Source organism: Amphibalanus amphitrite, unplaced genomic scaffold (assembly GCF_019059575.1).
Source record: "Amphibalanus amphitrite isolate SeventyFive unplaced genomic scaffold, NRLGWU_Aamphi_draft 000007F_arrow, whole genome shotgun sequence".
Taxonomy (NCBI): domain Eukaryota; kingdom Metazoa; phylum Arthropoda; class Thecostraca; order Balanomorpha; family Balanidae; genus Amphibalanus; species Amphibalanus amphitrite.
Window position 1 is genome coordinate 466,307 of NW_024881503.1, and position 26,863 is coordinate 493,169.

Consider the following 26,863-nt stretch of genomic DNA (forward strand, 5'->3'; position numbering starts at 1 on the left):
CCGCCCATAGCGGGGAAATGGAGCATGAAGGGGCTGGGCATGGCGGCCTCTGCGGTTTGCTCGATGGATGTTATGTATGCACTGTATTGCCGTTATGGACATTTCACACATGGCGTGGCGAACACTGCCTGTGATGTTAGTTAGTTGTTTGCTTGTTTATTAGAGGTGGACGGGCAGTATTAGACGTATACAGCGCGTAATGGTGGCAGCGTGCGGTATCGGGTATCGGTATGTGCTATTGCGACTGCGTTTTGCAGCAAGAACTAGGCGTGGTGAGCAGGGCTGCGGAGTCGATGGATTTTCGGCGACTCCGACTCCGACTCCGACTCCGGCTTTCAAAAACCAGCTCCGACTCCGACTCCGACTCCGGGCAGAATTGTCGACTCCGACCGACTCCAACTCCCGACTCCGACTCCGCAGACCTAGCAGGGCTGCGGAGTCGACAGATTTTCGGTGACTCCGACTCCGACTCCGGCTCGGGTTCCTAAAATCGACTCCGACTCCGACTCAGACTCCGGTTACAACTGTCGACTCCGACCGACTCCGACTCCGACTCCGACTCCGCAGCCCTGGTGGTGAGGGTGGAATAACAGGCTGCTCCTTTCCAAGGACTTGTCACAGAAAAGGAAAGTAGCTCCGACATATTTATCTTTTGTGTCGAAGCTGCCATTCTATGCCTATCATCATCCGTAACAAAGAAGCCAGGAAATATGTGAGATATTGTTTAGTGCTACGTGTTTGAAGAAATTGGCTTTCGTTTTTTATTTGCCTATTATTTTAATCTTTTTTCTCATTGTTACCATGTAATTGACGTGAGGTAAGGGTCAAACACTTTTGTTGCGTAAAAGCGTTCTTCAGAAATGCTCCCGTAAGCATCTGCAATTAGGAATGTTAACAAGTAATGATTCTTCTATAATTAAAATGTTTAAGACACCAACTTAATATAGTTGTTTCGGGAGCTTTTGTTTAGCTATTATTCTTTAGCTGGGACAGAGACATTATAGAATGTATGTGTTCCAGCTAAAAATCAATTTATAGATACATCAAGTAATGATTGCATTTATGGAACAGTATCACTCGCGCTTTTGGTTCATTAGTGTCTCACTTTTATACTGCCCGTGGTATTTTGCGTACCCATTGACCTGCCTATGATGTCATACGCATATGTTGCGGAACACATGAAGACGTTAACGATCGCTTTGTCGCTACGTAGATACATCGTGCGAATCGTTTTAAGCTTATTACAGTATCATGTTAGCTATGAAACAAGTTACCTATAAATTGTGCATTGTGCAGTCCTCTTAACGAGCAGTAAGCCCGTCAAACAACAATCGATAAATACGTACCGTGAGATCTCTGAATCGCCCGTAGCTATTTTTAGCTAATCCATGTTTATAATGGAGTGAAGGTCCTTTGCTTCTGGCATTGAGCAGGAAGCAATAAACTGTTGCAGATGTGAATCATTGAAAAAAGTTATGTTCTGTCATGAGGGTTGATAATACGTTCTTGCGTTAAGCACGGTAGACAGAAGAAAGGCTGAGCGGGAATACATAATTCAGTGGTGCGCACTCGTAACCAGGGTTGTATACCAATCAAGTCGATTGAATTGATTGATTTGATTCAACGCGTATTTTGAGTTGATTGGATTGAGTCGATTGACTTTTCGAGATGACTGGTTGACTGACTCGTTTGACTTTAGCGACTGGTTGACTGATTTGATTCCCGAAAATTAGAGTGACTCGTATGATTGAGTCGATTGAATGGAAAGTTCAAATAAGTTTTAGTTGACGAAAAATAATGACACCAATTGATGACATCAAAGATCACAAAACTACACTGAAAACTGCTTGTCATCACAACTGCAATATGGGGTAGATGGCCAAATAAAGAACAGGGCCTAAACATGGACAGCCAACTTTGACTTTCAACTGCAATAACTGCTCCAATCCTGGTGATAGAACCTGGCGATGCACCTACCTACCTTTCTGCACTCAGTAGGAAACTTTTTTTTTAATCCAGATGATAAAGTGCAAGGCCCTATATACTAATAAAGTGTGATTAATTAATAATTCACATCTCCACATCTCCTCAGAAACAACCCACTGAACTCTATAAATATCTGAAACCCCTACAAAATAACTGAAACAAAAGCGCCGTTTTCGTCTCGCTAAATTTGCTGCATTTGTTTAATTTGCAGCAGAACGTTTGTTGATCCTTTTCTCCTGAGAGCCTAAGCATAACATATTAAATATATTTCATCTTCCTTAAAATATTTTACCGAATATTATAAAGTGGTTTTATTTCAAATGAAATAATAATTAAAACGAAATTGGTGTTGAAAAAACGATTTATTTTATGATAATCTACCATACTACATGATTATCAATGACGTCATCTTACCAAAAAATCAAAAGATGTAGAATAAGGATTTATAAAAGCTTAGCATACTTGTTGGCAAAACGTTTTCTTTGTTTTTTCGCAGTCGCACCGTGCCGATTTCGCGTTTTAATTTTCCTGTTCCTACTTCCTTTCAACTTATCCTGTGGTTCCAGAGTACCTGTCCTCTCCATTTCCTTTTAAATATATTTTTAATCCTCATCCCTTTCCCCCAGTCCTAACAGTTTCAAATTGTATTGCAATAAAATGTTTTGAATTCTTCACATATAACCGATCTACCTTCGTTGGTACTGTTGGTAGCCAGTGACACATCTAGGCAGGTAAGTAGGTACCTACCTGCTTTCCTGCTGTCTTCATAAAGCATACCTAATGAAGTTGTCAAATTTGTAGCACATTTTCAACACTTTCATATGGTGTCGGTGTGGCATGAAACCTAGCTAGGTTCATTATGTTTAGGGTTCATTTCAGAAGAGCTCCGCATAACTCACATAAGAGACAGACAGGGGCTTTACATGGGGTAGATGGCCTGATGACTTAGCTGGAATATGGCCAAAATTAAATTGACAACTTTTAGGTGAAAGGTGGTGATTTGGGTTAAGGGGCGAGTCAACTACTGGGTTATTTTGCACCCATTAAATGAAACATAGACCTCTACATACCATGTAGAGGTCTATGTAGAGGTATGTAGAGGTCTATGAATGCAACTTCTGCTCCAATTCTACCCATTGAACCTCAATATCATGATCCACCTGTCCATCACTAGGTATCCTTCCTTATTACATATAATCTTTGAATGGCATGGCAATTTATAATTTTAAATGACAATATTTTTTATGTTTCTTCTGTAGGTAGGTAGGTAGGTAGGTAGGTACACCAGACTGCTATGGACACTTTTCCAAGTTGGTGGGGCAAAAAACCTAATGTATGTCTTGGTTTGAGTCGTTTGATTGAGTTGATTGATTCATTTCATTGTCGCGTTTGAGTCGATTGAATCAATTCCCGAAAACTGCTCTGACTTGATTGATTTGATTGGTTTCCCAAATTTGTCGTGATTGAATTGATTGCTATTGATTGAGTCGTATACAACCCTGCTCGTAACTCGACCGCGACTTCGATAACGATAATTCGATAACCCTTTTCGAGGTCGGTGACTTCGATAATGCGATAACGGTAACGATAACTTTAAAAGAAATCGAAATTATAAAATATTTGAAAGTAATAAGCTTTTAAATATTATGTAATTCCTTAGATATTCCTTAAATAAGGCAAACATTTGTCGAAAAACTTGAATAACTTTAGCGACAGAGCTTGTTGGGCCGAAAGACGTTCCGAATAGCATTTTTCAGTGCTCAATCTACAAAACTGCTATCTCAGTTCAAACTTTTTTGTTGAAGGTGAACTATTCCCTTAAATACGCTCGCGTCATATTTTTTTTTTAAGTTATCGTTATCGATTGACCGAAACGGGGACTTCGATAACGCTACTTCGGTAACGATAATCAATAACAATAAACTTGAAAAAGGTTATCGTAATTCGTGGATAACGACTTCGATAATCGTTTTCGATGGGAGCTATGGAAGTGCCCACCACTGCTACATATTAACTTCAGCTGCAGTTGCAGAACGTAATTAAACAACTCTTAAATTTACATTCAGTGCAGTTCTGGTCGCCGTTTGCTTCGCCTGTCCAACTCCGGAGTGCAGTTTTGACCACCGTCTTCACCTCTCGAGTCACTGTGCGATGTTACACAACAGTTCGCAGTGTGACACATTCCTCCCCCCCCCCCCCAATATTTCCTGTGTCGTGTCACACAGTGCAGTTTTGATCTCTACATCTTCCGTGTATCCCACAGTACAGTTTTTACCACCACGTCTCCCCTGTGTCCCACAGTGCAATTTCGACCATCAAATAGCCAGTGTGTCCCGCAGTGCAGTTTTAACCGCCACATAGCTAATGTGACTGTCTCGCAGTCTCGAACGTTATGTGTCTTCTGTGTATCTCCCGTGTTTCCTAAAGCGCAGTTTTGACTGTCTTGTATCTCTTGTGTCCCACTGTGCAGTTTTGGACGTCATATATCCCGTGTGTCCCACAGTGCAGTGTCGGACGTAATGTATATGTAGTGTATCTCCCGTGTTTTCCAAAGCGCAGTTTTGACCACCATATATCTCTTGTGTCCCACAGTGCCATTTTGACCGTCATATCAGCTCCCCTTGTGTCCCACAGCGTAGATTTGACCGCCATATCTTCTCTCTGACCCACAGTGCAGTTTCGACCACTGCGACCTGCCTGAGCTGATCTCCCCGTCCAATGTGGCCGTCTACGGCGGCCTCTGCGCGCTGGCCACCTACAGTCGGGCGCAGCTCAAGACGGACGTCATCGGCAGCGCGTGAGTGTGACGTCACTGATGACGTCATTTGTGCGAAGTCACTAGGGGTATTCTTTGAGGGACATGTTTTTTTTTTCGAAGTTTAGTTCTAATGGACGGATTGACAGAGCCGGAGCACACGCTAAGCCGAGCTTGTTGCGTAGGTCCCGACCCCTACCGTCCGATCGCCCAGGTAATGGGAAATTCTAGATACGAAACTTAAACGTATCCACCAAAGTCAGACACGGCCTGTCCCACTCAACCGACTTCGACCGACTGCAGTTGCTCCCACCAACCGCAGACCACTCCCGTCAGGAGTCTCAAATATCGGGTGCCGGATCGGCTCGAACCCGGGCTCTTCACTACTGGGAGTCCAACGCTCAATCCGCTGAGCTATGGTAAAAGCCAAAGGGATTAGGAGCTAGGTTTGGCGATGTACGTACAATGGTGTTCCACAGCTGAGTATCAAGTGTACAGGATGCTCGTGGCGGAAAATGACCATCGCAGCCGGCGCGCCCTGTAGTCTTAGCAAACAGACAGCCAGCGAACTAGACGAACAAACAAACAAACAAACAAACAAACAAACAAACAAACAAACAAACAAACAAATATATTGCTTCCACTGCTGGGCGCATTTTTACTGCAGGTAGCCAGTTATGTATCAACATCTCTCCTTAAAATACGAGTATAATATCAATGTCGTGATTGAAGTATGTCTTTCATCGACGGACTTTCAGGTGCTTTCAGGAACTGACTAGCAATGCTGTCTGCAAAGCGCTGGTACCAATCATTGTCTATGTTTGCTCAGAAACTTCATGCGGTTTTGATGTGGTTATACTGGGCAATCAATAATTACCTATGCTGATCTTTATCCAATTGCAGCGGTACTAATAAGCAATAGCTTAGTGGGTGTTTTTTTTTCTCTCTCTCTCTCTAGCGTTGTTAGCCGGCGAGGGCGTTTTATTTACGTCTGTACTGGCATTGTTTCTGCATGATTTCTGCCCCGATGAAATCAGTCACGAGCCATTCTGTTGCGTCACGACACAGGTGCTATGGGTCTACAGTCGGCAGGCCTCCACCCATGCAATCCTCCTGTATTATTTATCCTCTGATTGGTAAACATGCTGTGGTGTAACCTGAGAGGAGTTACTCGGGACCAACAGCCATAGGAGCGGCCACAGAAGTGACCGACCCGCCTGGTGGAAGGCGTCCCGTGAGGGTAAGGCACGGAGGCCATTTCTAAACACGTCACGCCGCCAGACAGCCTGTCATGACGCCACCATTGTCCAGTGATAATGTCCCGGGTATCCTTACACCAACAGGTTTATTACTGGATAACCTTTGCGCCATGGACCGACGTAGGCATACCTAGCGCAAATTATGTGCTAACTGGGTGCTTTGAAGGTTCTTTGGAGCCTTCCTATATTCCCTAGGTGATGATAATCGACAGTGGTATGACTTTTAGAGCTGCAAGCCGTGCTGGGCGTGGTTTGCATTATTTATTTGCGATCAGATATTGCTGAAGGCGTAATGCGTTTCCACTAGAACAGTTGATGTAATATTCATGGTTGTGTAGTATCCAGTTCCAGTATTGTTCATTTGCTGACTGGTATTGCTGAAGGCAGTATGCTGGTCCAGTAGTACACTTGACCAAATGAAACTGATAAAAACGTGCCAAGAACACCACTCAGTAACTGGCAATACCGTACACAATAATTCAACGGTTAGTCCCAAGCTTCAGCAGTCACAGAAAACATTTCATAATGATGATGTTGACAAGTCCTCCTCTTGGCCTTGTAGATAAAGTAGGTACCTGTCTAGTGCCTCAGTGTTAGATGTGAATTCGTGGCTGTGAGGGTGCGCGCTGTTTGAGCAACGTCGCAATTCAGTCCAACTTGCGAAAGAGGGCCATGCTAGACTTACGGGGATCTCGCCATCTACCCGCAATATGTCAAAATGTAGGCCCAAAATATTATGGTTGGACCGGGCACGGGCATGAATGTGGCTGAGCGTAAAAGCATGTTGATCACTAGCTCCCCTCCGTTCCAATCCTCCTAGCTCGTTTGCTGTAGTGTGTGTTGATCGTTCCGTCCCCTCTGTTCCTTTTCGCTCAGCTCGTTCATTGTAAAGCATTGATCACTCCGTCCCCTTTTCGTCCGCGGCAGCTCGTTCATTGTAAAGCATTGATCACTCCGTACCCCTTTTTGTCCGTTCGGCAGCTCGTTCATTGTAAAGCATTGATCACTCCGTCCCCTTTTCGTCCGTTCGGTAGCTCGTTCAAGCTGTTCCTGGAGTTGGAGCCGCAGCTGCGTGACGCCCTGCACCGGTTCCACGAGTCCTCGTACGCCGACTGCCTGCGCATGCTGGACGAGATGCGAGACACTCTGCTGCTAGACCTGCACCTCTCGCGCTACGTGCGTCAGCTGTACGCCATGATCAGGAACCGCGGACTGGTTCAGTACTTCAGGTGGGTGTCTGACGCGGCCGGGGGTGGGGGTGGGGGGTAAGTGGGGAAGCTGGCTTCGTGCGGAGGTAATGGACCTGTAAATAGAGGGGTGGGGATTGTAGAGGGAGTGGGCGCCGATGGCCATGCAGTACGGGCGCCCTAAACCTCCAAATCATCATCATCATCATCATCATCATCATCATCATCATCATCATCATCATCATCATCATCATCATCATCATCATCATCATCATCATCATCATCATCATCATCATCATCATTATCATCATCATCATCATCATCATCATCATATCATCATCAGAGGTGGGGAGTTTCGTCCACATCCCACAGAATACGCCTCGACCATAAATTGTAACGCCGCTTTTTTCAATAACTTATAAGGCATAACCCCGCTTTATTTTGCTATCATTAACTGGTAACGACTAACGATATTATTGAAATTATGAAAATCATTCATTATTAAATTAAAGAAAATGTTCAGTGTTCTAGTCAGCTGCTAGCCCACGCTACGTGTCTTCACATCAATGTTTTATGATTTCCCCAACAGAATGCTAGCTGGCGTGAAATGCAAAACGCAACCTGGATTATGACGCAATCGTCCAAAATTGCTGCCGCTTCTGTGCATAGAACTGTGAATGCTAAACATCATTGGTGCAGCCTTGCTATCGCTTATGACGGTGCAAACGGGAACAGCCGACTTAACCGCTGCTAAAGGGTTGATTCTGTGCGTCCGGCGGTGCCTGATTCATGGGATGACAGCTACTCTGGTCCCAGGAGGCCACTTTGAGTGCCATTTGGGGCGCAAAACAGAGGATTATGGCCCGCGCGCCGCACGCCCCACTGCCTTTATATTCGCAGTGTACCTACTGATGTATGAATCGATCCCAAAACTGGGTCGTGTTTGGGCGTTAAGCAGCAGTCTTGTGGCAACAGGACTGCACCCTGACCTGCGCCTTGATTATTAACCATCGATTTTTTAATCTTTTCCTAGCCATCTACGGCTCAAACGGACCTTGCACCAAATGGCTTTGTTGGGAAATGCCTAGTGCCTACTGTAAATGTCAGGTGTTGAAATAAATGTGAAAGCTGAATTATTTACTAGACGTCTTAATCACTGTCATATTACGACGCTTTCTTGAGTTTCTACATATATATGCAACATTGACTGGTTTTTGCGATACAACTGCTGTTGTTGGTTTACGTCATTTTAACGCTACAAATTTGCAAGGCAGGCTTGCTGCTCTAACATCACCTAAATAAATAGGATTCAAACATCAGCAGCGGCCCGGCCTTTTGTATCCCCCAATGCTCTCCTCGCTTCCCTTTTGTCCTCCCTCCTATGCCTTCTCGCTTTATCCGCCCCTGCCTCCCGTGTCTCTGTTGCGGCCGCCCCGCCCGCTCGTGCTGAGCTTGCCTCTGTTTTGCAGCCCGTACGCGTCGGCAGACCTACGTAAGATGGCGGCCGCTTTCAACACGACAGTGCCGGAGCTGGAGAACGAACTCATGGGTCTGATTCTGGACGGGCAGATCCAGGCGCGCATTGACTCGCACAACAAGGTGAGAGTGGGGGAAGGGTCGATTGGCGGTCGGTCCACAGGCGAAATCTGGACGCACAAAAGCACACTCATGCTGTTAGGTGAGATTAAAACCCGATTGACTTCCATATAGCGGCCCAGGAAACCTCTACTTGGCAAAGATTGGTCCGTAGAAGTATCCGAAGGTCGGTGTTCGATAGGTAATCATTTTTTCGCTAGAAATGACTGTTTTTGCCCCAAAAATTCATTATCGAGGCGAACATTTCGGTGTTGCGATCAGTTCGTATGGATACGCTGCTGCATTAGTTCGAAACCACGTCGGAGTCCCTAGCGTACTGATTTACGGTAAACGTTGAGGCTATGGTTGTTTTGCAGATTTCTGGGCGCTGCTCAAGTGCTCTGCGGCCGCCACGTGCGGGAGACGATTCGGTCAGGTTGAACACTTTTGCGGCTGCGGCTGTCGACAAAAAAAAAATGGTGCAGTTGTTTTGACCGGTGTTTTGAACGGAAATACTAATAAACTCTTTTATGTAATTGCTGCCTAACGACGAAATTGCTTCAATTAGGACCGTTTTGATTACTTAATTACTTTATTGCGAAACAATAAATATACCAACCTACACAAAGAGTGAAATCCGCAATGTTTTGCCTCACGCGCACAGTTTATATCGAAGTTTCCCTGCGGCTGCTTGGGAGCAGCTGCGACAGCCGCATTAAGTGTGACGTCATACACAGAATGCTGCTCTCGCCTGATTGGCCGCCAGCCTTTTTGACCGCGGGAGCGGCGGCGGCTGCAGACACTTGAACAGGGCGCTGGTGAAACTAAATGCAGCACGGAATTTTTAATGCAACCGCCAGCGAGCGTTGTAATTAATTGCAGGGAACTGGGCGGGGTTTCGTTGGACACTCACTACGTTTCCATGACACGTCTAAATCGATTTAACGAAATTTCACGTGCGTTTTTCTCGGAAACTATTTACCTTATCATAGATAACAGTAGAACTGGATTTGACACGAAGTTTGATGAACTGCAATAGGGGACCCCAAAATATGATGTATGTTTATGTTTATGTTTATGTTTATTCACCAGAACACCAACAGGCATCGTGCCCAATAATAGGTGCAGTCACGACATAAAACCAGCGCAGCGCTTGTCAAAATACAACTATACATACATACATACAATTACACACTGACACATGGGATAAAATAAAAACAAAGAAAGTATTGCACTGAGTCACGGCTAGTGCAGGTCGGCTTCCTACAAATACGTGCCACCTCGACTCGCGAAAGTTCGAACGCCAGTCAAGAAGGAGTAGTGAGTGGAGGTGAAGAAATCAGCAGATGAACAGGATCTGAGAAAGGAGTTGGTATGTGCCGGTACTCGGGAGAGGAGGCTGCGAAGGACAGTGTTGACCCTGGCAAAAGGTGTGGCCCAGAGAGAAAGATTGCGAGTTGATCGGGGTGGCACGTACAGGCCAAACATCGATACAAGATCGGGGCAGTCAATGCGGCCGTGATGCACATTGTACAAAAACATGACGTCATGCTGGATAAATCTAGCTTTAACTGAGCACATGTTAAAATGAGCTAAAAGCGCCCCGTAGCTCAGGTCAACGCTGGGCCGGTCCGATCGGAACGCCAGCCACGTGAGGAACCTATGCTGGACTCGCTCGAGACGTTTCAGATGGGTATCAGCAGTGCCTGACCATACTACGCTGCCGTACTCGAGCAGAGACCGAACATGTGCGTTGTACGCGCATATCAGGGCCCGGTGGTCTAAGCGTGAGCTACGCCGAAGTCTCGGCAGCTGCATACTGCGGATGAGAAGGCCCAACATCCGGTTCGCCTTGGACACTGTCGAATCCACGTGCGAGGCGAACGTGAGTTTAGCGTCAAGTATGACCCCTAAATCGCGTGTCTCTTGACGGCGTTCCAAGACAGTCCCGTCCAGTGAATAGTTGTGGACAACAGGCGATTTACGCAAAGTAAAAGAGATCGTGTGACACTTTGTCGGGTTAAGTTTCAATCGCCAGATGTGCGACCACTCGGTGAGCCGGTTCAGGTCAGCCTGGAGGGCGTCGGCATCGGCGGCACTTTTCACGCGGTGGTAAAGCTTCACGTCATCAGCATACATAATACAGTTGGTGCGAACAGCGTAGCTAATGTCCGAGGTAAAACAGATAAAAAGCAACGGCCCACAAATACTACCTTCCGGCACTCCAGAGGTGACAGGCGCCCAGTCTGACAGTTTGCCGTTCAGGACGACTCTCTGTCTGCGGCCGGAGAGATAGGACTCGATCCAGGAGTACGCCAGACCGGTGATGTTGAAAGACGTTTTTAGCTTGTGTAGAAGAAGAGTATGATTTACACTTGTAAAGGCCGCGGAGTAATCTGTGTAGATGGCGTCGGTCTGTGCACCCTGCCGGATCGAGTCCCATCCGTGTCTCAAGAAGCAGCTGATCTTTGGCAGTATCTTTTGGCAGCAGTTGAAAAACTAAAAAATCACGTGCATTATGCCTATTTACCAGTGAATCTCATTGGAAACGGCCAAAAATTCACAAAAAAATTGCGACATTTCGGTTTTAAACGTTTTGCTATGATTTTGTTGATAGCTTCAGTTTTACATTTATTTCATAATTTTACCAAGTTTTGCCTTTGTTTATCACAACAATGGCTTGAGAGTGAAGTTCTCAGGGTGCCATGAACCTTACCTAGCTGCAGGCGAGCTCAGCAAACGTCTGGAAGAAGTTGCGAAGAGCCGAGTATCAGTGAATTGAGTAAACCTATCCCCTTTGTGGGCCACCTTGTAACTGAGCAGACGCTACTTGCTACTGTGAATTGTGACCAAAAAGCTTTCCGAAGTAAGACAAGTAAAGTCTTTCTTACTCATACTGATCGACCGCGCCTACCAACGCCTATAATCTGAGTTAGTGGAGCGCGTCGTCTTCACTAGCCTGATCTACGTGACCACTGACCGTGGTTCAAAAGCTCATCTCTCACCAGCAGATAGGCTGTGGCGGGATGTATGTACGATCTGGACTTATCCAGTTGGTACTTACAGTGGACTCAGAACAGAAAATCACCAACGAAGGTACGGAAGCCTTACTGGTGCTGCTGGGAGACAAATCACGCGAGCTGTGAGGCGACGCTGGCTCTCTCTGCTCAGGGTACGGAACGGGGCTGATAGTTCGTCGTGCTGGTCAGCACTGCACCGACGTGCAGTTGGTCATCTGAAAGCTGCAGATGGGGGGCTCATGGCACAGAGAACGCATCATGTAATCTTGATTTCAACTTGTCTGTTGGAGTCGAAGCGAGTGATTGCGATCCGCCGATTCTGCACTGTGGATACCACCCCAAAGCGGTTACCGGGGAATGAGCGCCTGGAGCAGCTTTCCACAGACGTTTCTGCAGCTTCAAAGCAGCTCTCATCCAAGAGGATGTATCTGACCACATTGTCATAATATATGCTGAACAGCGATAGGAGACCCACGTGCCTGCGCCACTGCCCTGTCCGTTAGCTGGCTGGTACCTTACAATGATGGAGGAGCGTCTTCCACCGCCTCGCGCGCTGCTAGAAAAGGGCGGACGCAGTGGGAACCAACCAAGAGTGACCGAGGACACTGACCTGGCTTTGCACAGTATCTGTTCATCCGTCACCGGAATTCATCGAATGTTACGACTACGAATACAACATGAACTGCAATGGCGCATTGAAGTGCCTGCAAGAGACCGGTTGTCTGAATCACGTTTTGATGCGATCCCCGACGCTGGTGATGGTGCGGCGCCGCATCTTTGGCCTCATCTTCCCTCCAATCAGTGACGTGAGGCAGCACGGTTTAGTGACGGTGGCGAGGGCCGTCAGATGCCCCCACGCGCCTCTAAGACTATTCAGCTGGCTGCCTCAAGCAGGAGGCCATGAGCGACCGTCAGCACGCTTTGAAGTATGGAAAAGGGCAGACTGGCTGAAAAAGGCAAGTCAACTGAACAATTGATACACTGTTAGCCCCGCAGCCGCAAGGTTGGCCTCCCTGTGTCACCAAGGCACACGGATCACAGGTGCCCTACGACGTGATTCTAAGAGCCGCATGCAGGCTGGTAAGGCCCAAACAGAGATGAGCTGAGCATACTGGACATGCTGGCTGTATAATTATTTTTGGTTGTTTATCTAAACATGCTGGTTATTTAATATATGTCGGAAAAATATAACTTTCAATACACAGGCCCGATTGCATGAAGTGGCGCAGTTAGTGCTATATATTCAGGAAATAAATTTCGCAAATATATATTAATGAAAACTGCGATATATACACGTATATTTTACTTGGGATCGGACCGTTCATTTCAGAGGAGAGGCGAAAAGACCCTGTGGACACCAACCACGAGGCACGTGATTCCGGCTTGTGGGCACCTCACACATGAATAGCCAATAGTAGTGAATGAAGCGGGGCCAATGGGGCTACTCATAGCAGAAAACCGCATGCCTCTGAGACATGCGGTTGCGTTCCGAGGCTGATCGATATCATTGACATTTTTGGGTCCCCTACTGCAGATAGGCAGTGTTCGTGTCAAATCCAGTTCTACCGAAGGTTGTTTCTTCATTAGACAAACACTATTCTTTAGAATTGTGTTTTTCTGGTATTGACGAAGTGTCATTTCTAATCTTCCTCAGGTAAATGATAGTAATTCGTATTCGTTTCGGGCTACACTGAGGTAAAAAATTGTTAAAAACCAAATATTTCGGCTTTATTGAGTAGCCTTGTTCACTGGTTCACTGGTTCAGTGAACAAGGCTACTCAATAAAGCCGAAATATTTGGTTTTTAACAATTTTTTACCTCAGTGTAGCCCGAAACGAATACGAATTACTATTGTGTTTTTCTATTGAAAAACAAACTGAGGGTGTTTCCATTTCGGGATAGGATTCGTGTTTGGTGCAGCGAATTGGGGCACCTTGCACCGTTTGCACACGAACCGATAGATTTTGATTAAATTTTCAGGGCAGCTGCCCCCGCAGATTATCTACCACGAAACACCCTCAGCTAAGAATATAATTATTTTTCTTGCACGTGGCACGTGCACGTGTTTTAGGCCCATAGGCTTCAACATTAGGTGGATTTTCGGCATCGCATTTCTCGCAGACGGGTGCTTGTAATGCGATGGGCTTCTATGGGCTGGGTGGCCGCCCCGGCATCTACCATGAGCCGGCGGCGCCGTTTCGGGCAGCCTCGGGAAGGGGGTGCAAATTGCACGTGCAGCCGCCATTGGTTTAACGTTACGAAATGGGCCAAAACGGTTTTTCTCGATTTGCTTAAAATCGGCTCGATAGATTTTCTTTGTTTTTGGAGTGCCGGTAGTCGGGCATGGGGTGCGTTCGCCAATGTTGATCGCTTGAAATATAATTAACTTTTTTGCACGTGGCACGCGCCCAAATTTCCACGTGTTAAGTCAATGGGATTTCTTGAAAAAAATTACTAAAATCGATTTTGCTCAAAATTCCCACGTTAGATTTTGAAAATGTTACAGTATGATATGCATCCACATGTCGCCTACCACGTGGCATAGGCCACATATGGGGCGATTGAAATGCACGTACACGCCCCGCACTTGTTTGAGTGGACCACCCCCGTGAAAAAATTGACCACTGCTGGTATGATGGCCTGTGCCGCGCAAACAATGCGTGCCAGCGGCACCAATCGAGGGCAGACGTCAAGGGGATGCTCCAGGCTAGTTGCACACCTCATCACGTGGTGCACGTGTTTTCGCACGTGCGCCACGTGGGTGTAGCATTTTGGGGTAGGTAGCCATTGGTGCATAATTACGCTCAGGTGATAACCTCAATGCATGGGTTTGAGCCAGAGTTCCAAGTCGGTTGCGACAATGACCAATGATGTTGGGTCTACCTCGTGTCAAACACGTGGCCGCCCGGGGTTCTCCATTCCGGAGATATTGTGACCGATAGTGAGGTAAGCCCTAATTCAAAGATTGGCCAAGTTTGATCGGCCGCTGGGAGGCAATGGTGGCGCACCCGAAAGTCTACCCATGGGCACTGACGACCCCTTTCATATGGTACAAAAGGGTGGTCGCTATAAGTCTTTAGGCCACACGTGGCACGTGGCACCCCACCTCGAGTGACCACGTGCACTCTCAATGTAAGTCGTTTTGGCCATAACTTTGCCATTTATGGGCCGATTTCGACGAAACTTGCAACATTGATGCATTAAAATGACCTGCGCCGAATACGGCGCTACGAATACAACAAACTCATGTGCGTCCTTTTTGTCTCTAATGCGCCACTTTAGCTACAGTGGCTAAAGTTGAGGAATATTACGCGTATATATTTCGACGGGCCGACTTCGTCGAAACTTGTAACGGTGGTGCACAAAACTAGGCTGCGCCACATACGAGGCGAGGCACAAAATATGCTGTTGTGCGCCATTTTTGTCTCTGCTGCGCCATTAAGTGCCTAAAGAGGCTAGAATTAAGGAATCTTTAATCAGTTTCATGTATTAATAAATCACTGTGAGGTACAGTCTGTCTTAAAAGTACCGCGCAAAGTGAGGGTGGATCCATCAAGCCTGACCAAGGAAGGGCCTGCTATAATTTGAAAGTCACCGAACCAATTGACCTGAGGAATGGACGAGGATGTCAACTACTTCGGTGACTCAAATTTTGCAGGCCCTTCCTCGGTCAGGCTTGATGGATCCGCCCTCACTTTGCGCGGTACTTTTAAGACAGACTGTACGCTACGCACTACGCATATACATACATGTAACCCCTCGCGTCACTTTGGTCTTAATTGCATTGGTGTTTCGGGCGTTGCGTTTTGCGCTTTTTTGCGGTGTTCGCGTTTTGCGGCGGGCGGGCGTTTTTTTTTGCGCTGTTTGTGCTTAGCGGCGGGCGGGCGCCTTTTGTTGCGGTTTTTGCGCCCTTTTCGATGTTAAGTTTGTTTTCTGTTTGCGGCGGCCGGGCGTTTTTTTGCGGTGTTTGCGTATGGTGGCGGCCGGGTGATTTTTAAGCGTTTTCGGTTGGTGGTTAGCGTGCGTGCGATGCGGGCGTTTATTTTTTGCGGCGTTTTTGCGTTTTTTTGCGGATTGCGGTGGTTGGGCGATTTTTTGACGTTTGCGTTGGCGTTTCGGGCGTGCGTTTTGCGCGTTTTGCGGTGTTTGCGTTTTGCGGCGGGCGGGCGTTTTGTGCTTTTTGCAGTGTTTGTATTTGGCGGCGGGCGGGCGGGCGATGCGGTCGGTTTTCTTTTTTGCGTCGTTTGCGGTGTTCAATTTGTTTGCGGTTGGCGGTGGTTGGGCGCTGCGTTTTCGGTTGGCGGTTAGCGTGCGTGCGATGCGGGCGGTTTTATTTTTTTTGCGGCGTTTTTGCGTTTTTTTTGCTGTTGGCGGCGGGCGGGCGTTTATTTTTTGCGACATTTGCGTTTGCGTTTCGGGCGTGCGTTTTGCGGTGTTTGCGGTTTGCGGCGGGCGGGCGTTTTTTCACAATTCAAGTCCCAACCTTCGGGCCGCAGCGCTACTCGAAAAGCGCTGCCCTCAAGTAGGCAGTGTTCGTGTCAAATCCAGTTCTACTGTTATCTATGACCTTATGCAAAAAAATAAGCGTATATATGGTTTTAGCTAGCACCTAATCCTATATTTACATTTTTAAATTATGCGTAAATGCTATGATGGAGCAAATCCATTTTTCAAAATCGGCTTAGCTTGTGCCATGGAAACGTAGCCACTGATACTACACTGGCATTTTGCGAGCTAACGTCACATATTGTGGTAATGTTGGAGACAGTTTGTTGACCTCTCCATGGAAACCCAATTTGAGACTATGATAGCTCAGCGTACTGCTATCGGCCGTGAAACAGGGCCCTGATAACTGGCGGCGTTTTTTAATTATGACGTTAGTACAAACAGTACTGTTCCCGACTGATATCCGCATTCACGCCGTATGCTCATGATTGAACGTCTGACAATCAACGTGACAGCGAAATTATAAATAATTGTTGTATATCGGCTTCCTTTCTACAGCATGCGGCTTGAAGCATTGTATTTTTAATGGTCTTTTTAAATTTTTGTGGTCGTTTTCGCGTTTTGGTACATGGCTAGGTACATCAGGCACATTGTTCAGTCATATAGGTATGCTGATGGCAATGTTATAACAGTGAAGTTTATATCATTAGACTTACGTGGCTAGACTTTCAAGCCCAAGCCATGTTTGGCCGGGCAATGTATAACAAAGCTTCTTATCCCAGCTTTAGTTTAAACTGTCATTATACCTACCGTGAAGCTAATTAATTCAGAACAAAATAAAACGTATACTTTTCTTTGTCACAATTATCTGAGGTGACATTCAAACATTTTTTTTACATTAATTTCACAAAAATATCCCCAAAATGTTCATTTACAGGTGCGCAGATTCTGATAAACGGTATGCTCAACACACATGGAACACCAGACCATCCCGACTGAGTAATACCCCTCCCAGTGTCCCTGGCTAAACAGTTATTAGGCAGCCAGCGCCATCTGAATCGCTGGCGGGCGTTGCAGACGCAACCGAAACGCCGGATGGCGAACCGTCCTGCCTCACCTACCATTGGCCCATAAACGTATAAAGGTACTTAGTATAGGTCAGTGGTTCCTCCTGTCGTCAAAAGTTGGTTCTGTGCTCAAGCGATTTTGGAAACAATTGAAACCTCAAGTTTTCTTTTTTCTGTTTCACATTGTCATGGGCTTCTGTATTGCTGATGGATAACTTCCGGTCAATGTTCTAGGATAACAGTTTGTCAGTTTTATTCAGAACCTTCTGAGGAATTTCAACTGGGGAGAGAGGCAACACGGGCCCCGTGTCATATGCGGATCGCCGTTTGGCTTAGCTGCTGTTCGGTGCCCTGAAATGCTCGGATGTATATTTTTGCGTGCCAGTCTTGTCCCTGCCCGTCCATATCGTTTCCCCTTTTCCATCGTCATAGTCGCTGTATTCTTTAAATTGAATTATTTAAGAAGCTGCTCTTAATTTCATATAAACGTACTTGCCTTACTTGCTGTAGATTTTCCTGTGCTTTTCTCCTTGTGTTAGCTGTGAATCACCTGATTTTTAAGCATAAATGCGTTGTTCTAAATACATTTAGAAGGGCCTTGCCTCCCGAGCTCAAGCACTACAACCGCCACTGCACCCCACTCTCCAAATAGCCTGGAGCCTGTGCTGCAACTCTATTTGAAGCCCACCTAGGGCCCAGGCATTCATTTGTCCGTAAATCACTATGACAATTATCTTCTGACGTTTCATTCCACGGAATACTTGTCAGACCAGGATTAATCGCTACTCGGCTATTTTTGGATCCTAATGAAATCAGATTGGTCAACGAAACCAAAGCGTGATTGTGGGACTTTAATGTTGATTTAGCGTACACTGATTGTAAATAAGTTTCTCAATAATCTCATGTGGCAATTGTTACGTGTAAATTTGCTAGTTAAAAGCCCACCCACCCGGTTGTTGGAAGGAAGGATTTGCCAACCGATCAGTCGGAGGAAGACCTCAGCGCCGACGGTGTGAAACCAGAATCTCATGATCGATGTGGCTGGGGAAGTAGGTGAAATTGGAATTGAGCCATAGCCTCATAACAAATATACCGCAAGTAGCCAGCACGTCGCTTAGGCGATAGTTCATCGGGATTTGGATCCTAATGAGCAGTAAGCACAAGAAAATGGTAGAATCGCCAGCTCGAGTGAAGGAAATTCATCCATTTTATCTCAATGATGGTGAGAGGTGGAATGTGACATTTCTCCACAAAATCGAAGTGAAAGCTTTCCTAAAAGCATGCACAAATAAGTTAGCATTAACGGGGAGCTCAACTGGCTTAGTGCTGAAAAGCTCGATTTGTTTGTTATATTTTTCAGCAAAAAAAAATCGCAAGAATAAAGTTTCTCACTGAGCATACAATGAACACTGGAAACTACCTACTTTGAATTATATTCTTTTGAATTGGCTACACCTGTGTTTCGACAAAATGTCTTATTATTGTACCGGCCCGTACCTGTGACCGACTGTGGTGGGCTGACCGGGATCGCCTGCGGCGCCTGGGGGCGCCGGCCGGGCGGACGGAGGGTCAGTGTGTGCTGTGGACTGGTGGAGTGCGGTGCGCCAATACACAACACATGGCGCGGTCGGTAGATTATTGAACTTACAATTCCATCCATGATCTCCTAGTGCAGCAAGAATCCTCAGGGGACGCAAAATGACGGCAGAAGCGGCAGTTGAGCGCCTGACGGAGATGCTGAGGGGCTCTGGTATTAACTGGATAATTCGCCAGCTGACGCCGTATGGTGGCGCTAGTGGAGCAGCACCATATGACGTCAGCAGAAAACACCGTGAGCAGCTATGAAATGGGAGCGAGCACCACGGAAATATCGAAAGGTGATGGACATGTACTGACTCTGGTCATTCAAGTACCACCAATACCATACAAAAACCATATAATATCATCAAGACTGATTCTGGAATCAATTCGTTCGGGTATTTAAAACACATAAAAAATGTTTGTTACCAAATTCTGAAACAGTATAAGGATATTCTTGTTCCTTACTTTTACCTTGTGGAGTACTTTTACAATACCTTTTACTTGCTTTCTAGTATGCCCATCACTATCTCAGAATCTGGATTGCAACGCTGTAGGAAAACTTTTTTTTCATTTGTCATTTCTTCCACTTTTGAGCAGTGATAATTTATTTGGTTTTATACATTAAATAATGAAGACGGCTCCTAACTTTTTAGGGATCTGCAATGGCCCAGAGAGCAAAATCAGATATTTTCTAGAAACTTGAGGCCACTATTTTCTTATATGCTAGATAATATACAAATATTGACATGTAAAGAATGATACGGGTTCATAATTCTGCAGAAATATAAATTTAAAGTATTCAAAAAATTTTAAGAACCGTTTTAAAATCTTCCATAATGACTCTTACAATACAAGGTGGTAGCAATTTCAGTTAACAATAAAGCAGCACATGGCAGTACCTTGAGGCGCGCTGGCAGTTGCTCCAGGTGGCGCTCGGCACACCCCGCCAGATGGCGAGCCGGTCTCGAGGTCGCGGGTTGCAGACACTTTGTCAAGGCGGCGGTTCACGGCCCCGAGCTGCAGGGCGCTGCGCTGCCATGCACTGCTGCATGGTTGAGCTGCGATGATCCATAACCAATCGGCACCTGCAGGCGGCAACTGCAATTCGATCTTCGAGATGTTCTCTGTTCCCCGACTTTCCCTTTTCGTTGTACCGGGTGAAGTGAATATTCTTTGAATATTCTTCTGACAGTCAGTCTTTAGTCCTACATTATGTTGTCAATCAGATTAAATTAGTTCAAAAACCGTCGTAGTCTGTCTCATTCGCAGTCTACATCTCCACATGCGCACCCATACATGCTCAAAAGTTTCACTACGTATGTACACTGCAGTGTACCCTGATGAAAAATGTTTTGCTGAAATCAGAGACACATCCCAAGGTAGGCCATAGTGTCCATGGACATATATTTAAGTCAAAACAGATGAAACAGATAAACACAATTCCAACCATCAAGTCAACCAGCATCGACAATCTGCACATAAGTTCTAAACCTATTGCAAGACTACTTTGTATTCAAACTTTGTATTGCAGAAGGGTGGAAGCTGCATGGAATTATGCGACAATTTCAGCGTGCATCCACGCTCGAAAGAGCAGGGTTAATTGTAACAATGTCAATACCATAACAATAACGTAATTGTAGGTGTTGTGATTCGGTTGTCTCTTGTCTGTGCTGGCCATTGCGCGGGCGGTCCAGCGGCGGAACTCGGCTTCGCCGCCGTGGCGCGCTGGCAGTTGCTTCTTCTTCTTCTTCTGCATCCCACCGCCAACCCGCTCAGGGGGGCGGCGGGTCGAGCGGCGGCTCGGCCCGCCCAACATCCTCGATGAAGGTGACGACCTTCGTCGCCGGGCCGCCGAGGACGTCGACCAGGCGAGGGTCGACACCCCAGCGGCGGCGGCGGGCCGCCTCATAGGCCGGACAATCGGTCAGTAGGTGCGCCGCGCTGTCGGGCTCCACGCACGCGGGGCATTCGTCGTTGGCTGCCGGGCCAATCTTGTGGAGCGTGTCACGGGTCAGCGGTGATGTGCCGGTCCTCAGCTGGGACAGCGTCACCGACCCCCAGCGCGCCAGGGAGTCGTGGCCAGGCGTGGGGTCCGGGTGCGGGTGGGCAGCGGTTGCCCTCTGTCGCGACAGCTCCCGGACATGGCGCGTGACGGCGGCCCGCGCACTCGACAGGTCGATCGGTGCGCTGTCTTGGTCGCCCGCCGTGGCCTCGCCAGCCAGGCGGTCGGCGGTTTTGTTGCCGTCCAGCCCGGCATGGCCTGGCACCCACTGGAGCACCGTCTCGGTGCCGTTCTCGGCGAGGGTGCTCAGCACTCAGCAGCCTCCACACCTCGGCGGCCAGGGCCATGGTCTGGTTAGCTGGGCCGCGGCCGAGTAGTTGGAGCCCAGACCTTGAGTCGGTGAGGAGGCGGACCGACTTGGTCGATGCCAACTCCCCGTCCTCCAGGCCGGCCACAGCCGCGAACGCCTCGCGCATGGCGGTCAGTTCTGCTCTCAGGCTGGAGCAGACCGCCCCTGCAGGAGCGCGCACGGTCTCTTCTATGTTGAGGTGGTGGAACTGGATCAGCGCCTGCACCGCCCTGTTCTGTCCCGCCGTGAGCCGAGCCGTCCGACCAGAGTGACGTCCGGGTGCGGGAGCTCTGCAATGGCTCACAGGGCAGCTTCCCTGCGGACTGCAGGCGGGTCCGACCAGTGGGTGACCACGGGCAGGTCCACCCTGAAGGTGATGCCGCCGCGGTGGCCCAGCTATGGCGGGTCGCAGCTGTAGAACGCCGAACCTGTAACACAATAGAATTGCAATTGTAACAAAGACCTGCATGGTCAGCACACATCTGGGCCCAGTTTCACCAAGCTCTGTTTGGGGTAGTTTCGGCGAAACTACCCCAAACCAGTTTCACCAAATGGGGTAGGTTCTGATTGGCCACTTCCAAACTACCCCATGGAGTAGTTCTTATTTTACCCCAAATTTGCCATGCAAACAGATGCTCACGGTCAGTGAGCAACTGAACAAGCCAATCAATCAGCTGATTATCGTCGGTTCTACCCCAAATATCCGACCAAAATTACGGCAGACATTCGTGGGGTAATCTGTGAATATGATACCGATTGTGAGCAAGAATTGACAGTAAAATAGTAATAAGAACATAATTTATTGAAGTCCAATCACCTGTCACGTTTGAGTACGCATTATTCATAGCATACCTACTTCAAATTTCATCCAAGTATTTTACTGCATGTAGCCTGCGCCACCATGCTTGTGATCTACAACACCAAAAGAAGCATTATACATAGATGTCGCCCATAGCTGAATGCCAGGAATTTTACTTTTTTAACTATTAAAGGTTTTCTTCAACAGTGACCTTGAATACCGGATGAGGAAGCCTTGAAATATAAACAATAAAAATGCACATTATTCACGGTGGTTACATGCTGACGATGTGTCTTGTTGAAATGATCATAGTACTTCAACTTGTGTGATCTATTCAAATTATCATTCGAGGTATCTATATGCCTTACGGTCAATGTGCAAATATCCAGCAAATATCAAGACGCTTACAACTGAAATCAAAATAAAAATGCCGTACCTAAATCAGCAAGAGAATGTCGTGCATACCTAGGTAATTCTCATTAAAAATAAAAAGCATATGGTGCAAGTAATTCGTAATAAGCAGTTGTTAAAAATACCAGGCCAAGTGGATTCGATACTTTCCATATCTATTTTTTTATTTTTGTCGCTGTTGTGCATATCTCAATAAAGTTGCCTTAAATGTGCCGTGCATCTGTAGGTACAGTATGTATTTTGTAATGCACATTAGAAATAAAAGCATCTGGTGCAAAAGATTCGTAGTTAAAAGTCGTCAAAAATACCAAGCAAGGTGTATTCGATACTAGTAAAACATGCACTAATTTACTAAAACATTCTAATTATAAAACACTAAACATCTAATCTAATCTAAAACATCTAGGGTAGCCTAGGGCAAGACGCCCCAGATAATTTATTTTGCTACATAACTTTTGTCCCACACAACCTGGAAGGCCAAATTTGTGCTCAATGCGTTCTTTGGACATTTTACTTTAAATTCCACCCCTCAAATTCATTCACTTATGATCGGACTCCCAGCTAGGAAGTGGTTTGTGAAGCAACTGCAAATAGGGCGTTTTGCCCCAACCCCAGGGCAAAACGCCCCACGGCCTGGGGCAAGAAGCCCCACACTCTAGATTAAAGATTAAACATGCTAGTTGACTAAATCTTATATGAAGGGTCCGTTAGACCTTCGGAGGCATGGCACTGAAGTTAGCACCTTCCATCCTATCAGGTGTTCAGCTACGACACTATTGTATGAGCAGGTTTTTCACCTGCCTCATAAGGCCAAATAATAAATTATTGCAATGCAAATGTTAACAAAATACTTCCTTTGCCATCCAGTTGCTGAGAAAAGTACATATTAATGCATATAAACATACCGTTCGCTAGCTACCGAACATTAGGAAGTGGGTAGTCCGAACAACACATGAGGTAAAACGCCCCATGGGGCTTTTTGCCCCGCGACCTACTGGGGCGTTTTACCCCATCACGTAGTTCGGTCAGAGAACAACGCCTTGCACTCCAGGAAGACATAATTTAACACGAACCAACCCGGCATTATAAGCGTTAGACAATAGTTGTTCAAAATACATTAAAGTCGTTAACCTGATGTGGACGATAAAAGAACGCCATGATGCATAATCTGACAAGAAAACATAAAAAGCACTCCAAAAACAAATTTTTGGCTATATCTCCCTAAAGAGTCATCACAATTTATTTCCAGTCTGCTCATATAATGATCGTATAGTGTACGTTTTATAGAAGAGAGGATGTTTCCCAGAACCTTGCCAGTTCCGAGAAACATCGGTGAGGCGTTTTACCTCGGCGGGGCGACTTGCCCCGGTCTACCCTAAACATCTAATATAAACATCAAATTTACTAAAACACTAATTAATTTTAAACATTCGATACTATTCGATAATAAAACATGCCATTGTTCTGTAACCTATCCATCAAGATTCGCGGTTGTGCATTGCATTCATTTCTCAATATCTCAATAAAGTTGTGAATCTTGGAAACTGAGGTGCCATTGTGCCATCGTTACCAAGGTGATTGGTAGACAAATACAAGAAGCCAAATCAAATGTGTTCTTCATTTCACGCCGTCGTGAAATGAAATTCTCGACCAATCAAAACGTTCCGTTGTTTTGCTGATGCTGCTTGCTTAGCAAACATTCATAAGAGACGCCGAAACTACCCCATGGGGGTAGTTTGAGCTGGTGAAACTGGATTTTACCCCATGGGGCAGAATGGAAATCTACCCCATGCCGAAATTACCCCACTTGGTGAAACTGGGCCCTGCAGTGACTGTCATCCCAAGTTGGTATGAATTGGAACAAAGTTGGGTCACGGTAGCAGACGTAACACAAGCTGTTGTGATATGCCATACCGTAGGACTAGGTCGTAGGTTGTAAATTTTAGGTTTAAGGCTGTAGGTTGTAGGTCAGGTTAGGTAAGGTTTGGTTAGAAAGACCCATTCTCGTGCATCAGGCAGCTTGTGCTACACCTACCTTACCAATACCTAATTTGAATTCCTAAAATTGATGGCAAACAGGCTTTTTGTATAACAAGTGTGGTTAATTGTTCTAATCCCCGCTGCAATGTGAGGGTGACTGCTTTCCTACAATCACAATATTTGAATTCATATAGGTAGGTGTTTACATGTTCAGAAAATGATACAAAATATGACACAATTATAGCTGCAACTGGATAGTGGATACCAACCTCTACTTAAAGTTTCTGCAGCCTTATAACCTCACAAATGACTAAATTGCCAAAATAAATCCCTTAGTACAATAGCTTGACTCTAAAATAACAGAACTTTTCCATGCAGACCCTGGAATGGAGGGTTTATGAAAAGTAACAAAAATAAACATTCACTAATATCATATGTTGTTATAAATTTCATATGTAGCATAAGCGCCAATACTGCCTTCATTTACAATTTTGCTACTGTTTTCCACTCACAAACGCTGCCCTCCGTGGACAGCAGCAGCAGCAGTGAAACGTCACCCGTAGTGTGACATCATCACCCATGACGTAATGGAAATCCAGTTGTTACCAAGGCCCATGCTGAGTCAGCAAATGGAGACGGCGGCTCGAGACAGGATGGAGGCACGCGAGAGAGAAGAGCGGCTAACAGAGCGCCTTCTGTCTCTGGCTACCTCTACACAAGCCGCCTTACAAGACCGTCAGGTACGTGCTGCTGAAGCAGGTGAGACGGCACAGGGTGCGCGTTTGACTACTAGCTCACTGCCCTCTGCTGCGCTGGCATCGGCCCCGCACCTCGTATCTGGCGCGTCTTTGAGAGAATTTGCCGTCTGGAAAGATAAATATAAGGGCCATTGTAAATTGACACGAATGAGTCAATTATCACACGAGGAGCAAAAGGCTGCACTGATAGCACTACTTGATGATGACTTGATCAGACTGTTGAAGTATTCGTTGGGCGTTGACTTGGATGACGCGAATGTGACGACTGACGTCATAATTCAGCAGATTGGTGACCACTTACGCAAACAGAGAAATGTCATTCTAGACCGACGAGATTTTTTCAGTTGGACGACCTGGAAGCAAAGTCCATCATCACTCCGGTGCAGGAGCCCACCGAGTGGTGTCATCCAATTGTGGTAGTCCCAAAGAAGGACTCTGAAGAGGTACGAGTCTGTGTTGACCTCACGAAGCTCAACGCACATGTCAAGAGGGGACCGCACCCAATTTGCACGCCTCACGAAGCAGTATCTGGCATCAGCAAAGACGCGAAGTACTTCTCGAAGTTCGATGCTAAGCATGGATATTTCCAGATAGCCATCGCTCCTGAAGATCAACACTTCACCACATTCATCACGCCCTGGAAGAGGTACCAGTTTCGGAGAGCTCCTCAAGGCCTGGTCACCAGTGGGGATGAGTATGGACGGCGCGGAGATCAGGCACTGGACGGTGTACCACGCACAAGCAAGGTGGTTGATGATATCCTAGCTCATGACGCTGATTACGACACGCATCTTGCTCACGTGTGGACTATCCTCGAACGCTGCCAAGAACATGGCATCACTCTGAACCCTGCAAAAATGGAATTCGCGGAGCCCCAAGTGGAGTTCTGTGGCTACCGGCTGAGCAAGGAAGGATTCACCCCGGACAACCGCAAGGTGGACGCCATCGGGTCGTTCCCAACGCCGACGAACATCACAGATCTCCGGGGTTTCCTTGGACTGGTGGGACAGCTCAGTGAGTTTTCGCCGTGGATAGCCGACGCCGCTGAACCACTTCGTGATCTCCTCAAGCCGAGCAACGAGTGGCTGTGGACGTCTCAGCACGACGCGGCGTTTGAGAAGGTGAAAAAGGCGCTCGTCTCCCCACCAGTTCTCGCGTTCTTCTCTCCAGGACTGCCAACAGTTCTGCAAACGGATGCCTCTCGACAGCAGGGCCTCGGTTACGTCCTTATGCAGCAGCACGGCACGGAATGGAAAATGATACAATGTGGATCACGATTCCTAACCGACACTGAAAGTAGATATGCTGTGATCGAGCTCGAAATGCTGGCGATAGTGTGGGCTACCAAGAAGTGTCGGCTCTACCTCGCAGGCTGTCCTAACTATACTCTGATCACCGATCACAGGCCATTGATCCCGATCCTAAACTCACGATCACTGAGTGAGATCGAGAACCCTCGTTTGCTACGTCTGCGAGAGAAAATAACAATGTACCAGTTCACAGCGGAGTGGCGTGCTGGGACAGCACTGGCCATCCCTGATGCGCTCTCTCGGGCACCAGTCAGCGACCCCACTCCCGAAGATGAAGAAGATGAAGCTGACGTGAGTCATCATGTCCACCAGATCGTCATGACGACAGTCGGCGCCGTGACAGAGGACGGCACTCGTCTCATGCCGATGCGAGCGGAT

General features: G+C 46.8%; 1 protein-coding gene across 3 annotated transcripts in view; it reads left to right on the forward strand.

The window, feature by feature from the left end:
* LOC122378372 (COP9 signalosome complex subunit 1-like) overlaps positions 1–26,863 on the forward strand; it is a 62,846-nt gene that overhangs the window by 19,293 nt on the left and 16,690 nt on the right. For all 3 annotated transcript variants that reach the window (XM_043359360.1, XM_043359378.1, XM_043359367.1), the window contains exons 9-11: positions 4,659–4,783; positions 7,035–7,229; positions 8,657–8,786. In XM_043359360.1, coding sequence (XP_043215295.1) covers positions 4,659–4,783; positions 7,035–7,229; positions 8,657–8,786 — 450 coding nt within the window. The remainder of the gene's footprint in view (positions 1–4,658; positions 4,784–7,034; positions 7,230–8,656; positions 8,787–26,863) is intronic.